Source organism: Pongo abelii, chromosome 6 (genome assembly GCF_028885655.2).
Source record: "Pongo abelii isolate AG06213 chromosome 6, NHGRI_mPonAbe1-v2.0_pri, whole genome shotgun sequence".
NCBI lineage: Eukaryota > Metazoa > Chordata > Mammalia > Primates > Hominidae > Pongo > Pongo abelii.
In genome coordinates this window covers 139,712,199-139,721,458 of record NC_071991.2, presented here as the reverse complement: position 1 = coordinate 139,721,458, position 9,260 = coordinate 139,712,199, and the positions used below count along the sequence as shown (strand labels likewise).

The window sequence follows — 9,260 nt, the reverse complement described above, 5'->3', positions numbered from 1 at the left end:
TGAGATGCCCAACTACTTAAGATTTTTTATCTGGGAATCTGGACACCTGTAACTCTGTCCTGTGACCTTACTCCACCTTACTTACCTATTATGGGGCACAGTTTCTACCAGGTGGGTTTATTACTTTCAGTCCCATGACCCTCTAGAAAAGTAGGCAAATGTTAATGTTTAAAATTTATGTTGAGTTATCTTGCATCTGTCACAGAATTTAGATTTAGATTTGTGAGTTTACAGCGAAATCACTTTTCTGGCCCCTGTGGCCATGAATGTCAAGACAAGTCTGTTGGTATAAATAGCTGTGGAAGAAAAGCTGTCATCCTATTTCCAAGTCCAGGTGAAGTGAGCAACCATGAAGACCTCCATCTTCCTTGCTCTCCTGGGAGCTGCTAGTGAGTCTCTTTTAATGAGTGAGTCAGTGGATGTCGAACATAAGCTTAAGTTTGTATTTTATACTCTGGAAGACAACAATGAATGTTGAATCTGGTCTCTGTATTCAAGAAGCTTAAAATATTGAAACAACAGTGCAAAATACATATGTTTGTGGATAATTCAATTTCACTTGTTGGAGGAAGATCCCAGTGAGCAAAAGTCTTCGGGGTAGAAGATATAAAGACACAGGACTTGCTCTCAACTTCTGGGTAATATTAAAGAACAAAGAGAGAAAAGGAAAAGATAGCCCAGATTAAGGAGGCGCTTATCCCGATCTTTCCAAGAATTTGGAGTTAATAATTGAAACTAATCATGTGCTCTTACAGAGGCTGCAGGTGTCAGAGCCTGCATCTTCTCCACACTAAAGGGCTAGTGATATAAAGCCAAAGGGAAAAGCAATTTTCTTTCTCATGAATAAAAGTTATGGGCTGTGTTTTACGATATTTTTGCCATGGATGTCTCTCTGGTGTAAAGTAACATGTCATTTCATCATGAATATAATAGAAAAATGATGAGTTTTCCTTTTATACTACTAAATTTTATAAGACTAAAACTTAATACTAAATTTTCTCAAGTTAGGCAGGTATAAATTCAATGCATCTGTCTACACACCTGCTAACTTCTTTCCTAAAACTATTAAAAATATCTGAACAATCGGGCTCATAAAATATAATCACAAACTTTTGGAGCTACAAGATATAAAGTGGGCTAGACTTTAAAAGCTGAATAAATTCATAAGTGTTGGAAAGATAATTGGGATAAGAGGAAAAGAGGGTCATCCTATAATGCTCTGTAAAATGATTTTAATAAAAATTCTAGACTGGAATCAAGAAGAAAAATTAGGAGAGCAAAAGTATAAATCTCTAATTTCCTTCCAGACCAGAAAATTCTCAGGTGCCTTAGTTTTTTTTGTTTTTTTATGAGACAGAGTCTTGCCCTGTCGCCCAGGCTGGAGTGCGGTGGCGCCATCTTGGCTCACTGCAAGCTCCACCTCCCGGGTTCACGCCATTCTCCTGCCTCAGCCTCTCGAGTAGCTGGGACTACAGGCGCCCGCCACCACGCCCAGCTAATATTTTGTATTTTTAGTAGAGACAAGGTTTCACCGTGTTAGCCAGGATGGTCTCAATCTCCTGACCTCGTGATCTGCCCGCCTCGGCCTCCCAAAGTGCTGGGATTACAGGCGTGAGCCACCGCGCCCAGCCTCAGGTGCCTTTTTAAAGCTTCCTTTCTGTTATCGTATGGGGCTCTCTCTCCCATACCAACATCCCACCAACGACCAGAAACCAACATCAGCATGACTACTGAAAAGCATTACACCTAACTGTATGGCTGTGGAGCAGAGTTCTGTGAAAAAAGTTTCCTTGTGTCTTCAGGAAGTGATATTAAGGACATTTACTGTGTCAAGAGTTTCTGATCTTTGAGTGCGTGTGTGTGTGTGCGCGCGTGTGTGTGTGTCTGAATAGTTACATATAATAAAAAAAGAATGCATTTATCAAAGTTAAAGCATAAATTAAAAAATAGATAGTTATAATGTTATAAGTGGGGTACAATTTAAAGGTATGGGATAATAAATTTTCCCCCCAAATTACCTTAAAGCCACCATTTCCTGATTATGTGAGACAAAAGAACGTTCTGCTCCTTTGGTAAATCTGAGAAAACTTCATGGTATTGTAGAAACTTTAAGATGGATCTGTTTAACTGATAGTTCCCAAGTTTCCTCTGTCAGCCGCTTTCCCCACTAGTGATGATGATGACAAGATCATTGGGGGCTACATCTGTCAGAGGAATTCTGTCCCCTATCAGGTGTCCCTGAATGCTGGCTATCACTTCTGTGGCAGCTCCCTCATCAATAACAAATGGGTGGTGTCCGCGGCTCACTGCTACAAGTCGTAAGTCATTGATACTCACTTTCTTATGCACTAAGATTAATTAATCCTCTATCCCTGACAAAACACAATCCACAGTAAACTGCAGAGTTGTGCTTGAGGGTGAGGCATTCAGACCTCCAGAGACTTTTTATTTTCTCGGCATTATCTGATGTATAAAGGGGCTTTTGCATGGAGAGGTACCCTTCAGGGTTCCCTGATGTCTTCCCAAATGACGGTATTCAAGATACGGAAGGGAAATAGTGAGTGATGAACTATCCCTAGAAATAGCTTATGACATGAATCAGGATATAGTGCTAATTACTATAGCTCAGCCAGTATAAACTGTACATGGAGGTAATAAAATACAGAGAATTTACAGTGCAACATTAAAAATATGCATGATTCATTCTGTTCCCTTAACATTCTGCCATTTCTCTGACTCCTGCTTCATTCCCTGTGATAACTGGTGATCCCAAGCAGAGAGAAATGGCAAGTGCTGATCAGTCTCCGCCAACTTCCTTTTTGTCTCCAGCTGTTTTATTCAAGTCCTTGAGTTCTCATTCCCATTCCTTACTATTCTAACAAGATGGCGGGCAGTGAGTCTGCACTTGCAGTGACACTTCCCTAAGGAAAACTGTAACCTGTACCGTGTGGTGGTGCAGAATGCTACCTTAAGTGTACAATTACTGTATGACTGATTGCTTGAAAAGGATGGTGTCTGTGTTTATCCTCATAAATGGGGGGTCAGGAGGAGTGGAAATAGCTCAAGCTAGATACTTAGGAACCTCTTATACCTTTTCATCCAGCCGAATCCAAGTGCGTCTTGGAGAATACAACATTAAGGTCTATGAAGGCAATGAACAATTCATAAATGCAGCCAAGATTATTTGCCACCCGAAGTATAACTCAGCCACCATTGATAATGACATCATGCTGATTAAGCTGAGCTCAGCCGCCACCATCAACTCTCAAGTGGCCACCATCTCTCTGCCAAGATCCTGTGCAGCGGCTGGTACTCAGTGCCTCATCTCTGGCTGGGGCAACACCCTGAGCAGTGGCAGTAAGTGTCGCCTGAAACAGAAATACCAAATATGACAATTTTAGAGCTGAAAGACATGTGGAAAGTTAGCTAGTCCAAACTCACTTAAGGCTAAGTTCCCAGAGCATAGTTTTTGGATATATGGAATCTCAGAAATATACTATTAATAATTGAAATGAAGAAGATTCCTTTGCTGGAACCATGCAGAAGACACAATAATGAAGTACTATGAAGATATCAGGGTATTTAACTGAAGTGTGATTAGTGATGGGCAGAGAACTATAAACTGAGGAGGTAAACAAAACAAAGACTCAGGGATTTGGTCTTGCCTGGAGCATATATCTGCTTGAGAAATAAAGTCACTAGATGTGAGATTTGTGGTCACCGATGCTAGTGTCAGAGAAAGAACAATTCATTGATTAGAAGTATTTGGCAAAGCTTCTAGAAAAAAAAAATATTGTTCTCTCAAATGAGAAGTCATTGGCTAATTGAAAGAAAGGGTGAGAGTATTGGGGAAGAGGGGAGATGTATTGAGAAAGAAATTTTTGGAACCCTCATGAGTAGTCTTGCATTTTTTACTCTTCCACTCCACAGCCAACTACCCTGATCTCCTGCAGTGTCTGAAGGCTCCCATTCTAACACTGCTTGCCACACAGCCTACCCAGGCAAGATTACTACAAACATGATATGTCTGGGATTCCTGGAGGGTGGAAAGGACTCTTGCCAGGTTAGTTTCTTTGTACTGCTTCTCAATTCCAGCTCATTCTTAGTCTTCTCTGCCATAATTCCCCTTTTCAGAAACACAGAGGATTGTAAAACTGCCCCTGTAACTGATTGTGAGAGTTGAGGGACAGCCTTGGGACAAATTAAATATTTTATTTTTATTGTATTAATGTCTAGGTTTAAGAGTTAAAAGATGCACAGAAGATGGTGTGCAAATAGTACTTCCAAGTGCCCTTCTGAGGAGGTAAACTGTGGAAAGGAACTCTAGTGGAAAGAGCAGAGCTAGTTAAGCAGCATGAAACCTCCATAATCCTCACCTCCTCTTGGCCCAATGGCCTACCGAGGGAAGAGAAGGAGCTCAAATAAGGTATAAGGAAGACTAACTACTGACATAGTAAGTAGATTGAGGGTTGGAGGATTTCAAGAGGAAGAGAAAGTGCTTCATGGTGGATCAGCAGTGTGGGACAATGGCCCCAGCACAATGGAAGAACATCTTATGGCCCATTCTCCTATCTGGGCATAAATAATAGCCTTCAATATCCCTTCCTTTTTGCCCAGGGTGACTCTGGTTGCCCTGTGGTCTGCAACGGAGAACTCCAGGGCATTGTCTCCTGGGGCTATGATTGTACTCAGAAGAACAAACCTGGAGTCTACACTAAAGTTTGCAACTACGTGAAATGGATTCAGCAGACCATTGCTGCCAACTAAACACCTTTATCTCTTCATGTTCCATATCCTATTCATCAACTTTACCTTCTTTCTATGCCAAAAAACAGTATCTAAATAAAAATATACTGTCTTGTACCACGTCTTTCCAAGAATGGTCCCTGTCGGCATTGATTAACTTTCTCTTGAAACTAGTTGTTAAGAAGGTGGACATAGAGTCAAACTATTATATTGAGAAAATGTGAAAGGTTATTGATATGGTTTGGCTCAGTGTCCCCACCCAAATCTCATGTCGAATTGTAATTCCCAGTGTTGGAGGTGGGGCCTGGTGGGAGGTGATTGAATCGTGGGGGCAGGCTTCCCCCTTGCTGTTCTTGTGATAGAGTTCTCCCAAAACCTGCTTGTTTCAAGTGGGTAGCACCCCCCCTAATCCTGCCATCCACGTGAAGATGTGTTTGCTTTCCCTTCTACCATGATTAGAAGTTTCTTGAGGCCTCCCAAGAAGCAGAAGCCTGTACAGCCTGCAGAACCAGAGCTGCCTAAACTTCTTTTCTTTATAAATTACTCAGTTGCAGGTATGTCTTTATAGCAGTATGAGAATGGACTAATACAGTTATTTAGTCATTAATTCAACCTAATCCATATAAGTTTACTGATCACCAACTATATGCCAAACTGTATGTGATACACTGAGAATAAAAAGGTGAACAAGTTTAGAGGTCACTGTTACCACCACATTTTGTTTTTTTACAAAATCAAGAACTTTAAAAATATGTCAGATAAATTTTTCTTTAAGATTTGGCTACAGTATATATTTTAACGTGCATTTCTGGGGCCAGGTATGGTGGTTCATGCCTGTAATCCAAACTCTTTGAGAAGCCAAGTTGGGAGGATCACTTGAGGTCAGAAGTTTGAGATCAGCCTGGGCAAAAGTTAGAGACCAGCCTGGACAACACTGCCTCTACAGAAAATTAAAAAATTATCTGGGCATGGTGGTACATGCCTGTAGTTCCAGCTACTTGAAAGGCTAAGGTGAGAAGATTACTTGAGCCCAGGAGTTTGAGGCTGCAGTGAGCTTTGATTGTGCCACTGCACTTCAGCCTAGGAGACACAAGACCCTATCTCTAAAAATAAAAATCAATTAATTGAAAACATGGACTTTTATGATCTATCATGCGTTCATACCTTACAAGATATAATGACACAAAAATGCAGAAAATTAAAATTAATTGCCCAAAATAATTCACAGTAAAGCTAAGATAAAGCCCAAGTGGGCAATCCCAGTGGATTGCTGCTGATAGAACAGAATGGTCTTTCTTTCCTTTTTCTTCAATCTATCTGAAATTCTGGGAGGCTAGGTAACAGAAACCTCTAGATGCAGAAATATTTAAAATTCACAGGTTTCCTGTGTTTTCCAAGGCTTCACCTACCTGTATATTCCTTTACTCCAAGATCTTTCTTGTTTTCCAACTAGAAATTTGCTATAGCAGGCCTGGTCTCTGGAGACAATCTGTGCCCCTTTTTCACTACAAGTTCCCCCAGATCCCAGCCCAGATGAAGTACTAATTCAAACTACAAACAAAAACAAAAAGGTACAAATTCAGATAAGTTTGCAGAAAATAGATATGGTGCCTTGAGGTCATAAATGGCTACAGATGTATTGTCTGTTCTCTTCAGTCCTGTTTGGAGAGTGCATCACAGACTCTGGCTTTTGTTCTTCCACGAGTCATCCCTCAAATCTTCATTGTTCTGTGCATCATTGAAAGGAGGGCTTGGAGCAGAAGACCCTGCACATGATTCTCATGGTTATCTGGAATGAGACAAAGGAAAAGACACACTGGGATCAGAAAACGGAACGGTACAGGTGCAGGCAGTTGGAAATGGGAGTGTATTTGCGGTTCAGTGATAAGGTGAAGGAAGGGTACTGTCTTAGGTAGCTCAGTCAGCTATAACAAAAATATCACAGACCGGGTGGCTTGCACAACAGACACTTATTTCTTGCAGTGGAGGCAGTGAAGTCAAAGATCGAGACACCAGGTAGTCTGGTGTCTGGTGAGGATAGCTTCCACGTTTCTTAATGGCCATCTTCTAGTTGCATCCACTCATGGCCAAGAGAGCCAGTTCTAGTCCTTTTTCTCTTCTTACAAATTAGTACATTAATCCCATCATGGGGGCACCACCCTCTAGACCTTATATAAACCTAATTACCTCCCAAAGACTCCACCTCAACACCATCCCACTGGAGGTTAAATTTTTAATATATGAATTTGGGAGGCGGGGCACAAACATGCAGTCCATAATAAATATTTCAGGGGAGGAGAGTACTGAAAGATATATGTGCCCATTAGCAATTTTCTCTCCTTTTGTAAGTATGGATGGCACATTTGTAGAGAAAAGCTGAGTTCTTAATACTGCCTTATCACTGCCCCTAAAATGCAGCCAAAACTGCTTAGACTTGCATTCAACATTCTCAAATATTTGATCACAACTAACCTTTCCTGTCTTATTTCCTTTGTTCTCATTGAATTGTTGTTATGTTTGTGTATAATCTAAATTAATTTCATATATAGCTCTCTTTGTGTAAATAGGTAGCCTTAGATCTATCCCAACTAAACATCTTGGGCTTCTGCCTTGAACAAAATGAGATTAAGTTTTCCCTGTTCCCTCTGAAATACTTTTCTGCTTCACTTAATTACTACCATCAATACCTACCTATTCACTTTCCCACCCCAGATAGAGGGAAGGTTCCAAGACTTGATGGGAAGTGTGAGATACACAAAAGATGACAGATCAGGGCAGGTCCAGAGAAAAGAAAAGGGCAAACAAATTATTAATCCTTTATGTTATCCAATAGTGTTTGTGTAGTACTTATTCTTGCCATTTTCATATTTTTGTTTAACGCTTTACAATTTGTGAATTTTTATTAAACTCTATATGTCATATGCCATTTTAACCAACAACTTAGCTTTTATAAATTCACCCTAATAAAATAAGCATTTAAGTTAAAAAAAAAAAGGTACAAATGTGAACACATCTCTTAGGAAGTTGCAAGGAACAGAATATCTGACTAATAAAGTCTTTAAAAAATTCACAAATGGAAGCTTAGGAGTAGGGAGGGCTTCAAGAATATTTATATAAGAACATTGGTTTTAATAAGATAAATTACCAAATTTATCTCTATAAATAAATTATCTCTTTTTCTCTATAAATCTTTTTGAATTTATTATTTTGCTGTAACACCACTATTTATCTTTCATGGAAAGTGACTTTAGTTTTGAAATCAAATTTTAAAAGGTCTTTAAAAAATAAAATATTTTCTATCTTCATATTATTTAGTCTCACTTTGAAAAGTCAGTTTAAAATGTCAATTTGTTGACGGGGCACAAATACAAAAGTCTTAGTCTTAGAGATACTCATTTATTCTGACTAGCTCAGTCTAACCACTTTTTATTTGTATGCCGTCTAAACTCTAGGATTTCCAGACCCCTTGAAGAAATCATAGTTTTCAATAATTTCTTTGTTTCTCCATTTTTTAAAATAAGTTCCCAGCTTCTACAGAATAAATCAACTCATTTTCTCTTTTACTAACTGATCTCATCTTCTCACTGTGAGGCACAAATTCCTTCATCAAAACTTACCTGAGAGTTATATAAGCGCTCTAACGTGACCTCAACAGTCTACTGTGATTTTATGTACACAGTCCCCATGCAAAGCCTTCATTACTTAACGGAGTTTATTTTTAAGGACACATCAATGTGCATAATCCAAGTTCATTTTTTAAATGACTTTTCTATTTTTGTGGTCCATTTCTATTTGCAGTGTTCTTAGCCCTTGCCAGCTCTGCCTCTGAGACTCTTGTTAGACTTGGAGGGACCCATGAAGTGAAAGGCCACAGGTTTCCTCCAAGGTCAGCTTCTGGCTCAAAGATCTGATAGCAGTAGAGCACCCTGTTTTCCAAACAGAAAATAAGGCCATATGATCTGAAGAACTGTTGGAAAATTAATTTTGTCTTCATTCGTAAGGGGAACTTTCACAGTTCACACAATTTTGTGTTGTGGTAATTTCTCATACCACTCATGTACTATATCTACAGTTAAAAAAATTATAAGAGAAAAGATTATGCTTCCCTGGGAGTCACTGGATTGTTGTCCTGGCGTGTTAGAAGCTTCCCTCATCACCCCACTGCATTTCTCTCTATTGCATGTAGAATGGAAAGGCTGGGCAGATTTCTGAGAAACGCCTCTCCAAGCCTCTAAACTTTCTTTACACATAACTGCCTCTCCCACAGGACTTCTTCCTCCATTTTCTTTTCCAAGGAGCATCATACAGAATTACAGACACTGCTCTGATGTCACTCTCACCATTGAATTATCATATAACTTTCTTTTGGGGTTTCCTCACTTCAAAATCACATTTTCCGTTTTTGATGATCAACACTTTGAACTCAGAAACAGCAGTTTTGAAATCAGTAACTCCCTCCTTAATCCTCTGAAGTCCTTTTCATTTTCTTCTTCCTGTTTAACTACTAGGATTAT

General features: G+C 39.5%; 1 protein-coding gene across 1 annotated transcript; it reads left to right on the top strand.

Moving 5' to 3' along the window:
* The first annotated feature begins 349 nt into the window (after positions 1-349).
* LOC100456382 (trypsin-like) lies at positions 350-4,767 on the top strand. The gene is given in 6 exon segments (XM_003777156.3): positions 350-389; positions 2,156-2,318; positions 3,104-3,357; positions 3,931-3,975; positions 3,978-4,063; positions 4,618-4,767. Coding segments are annotated over 6 exon segments (738 nt in total).
* Positions 4,768-9,260: the final 4,493 nt, after the last annotated feature.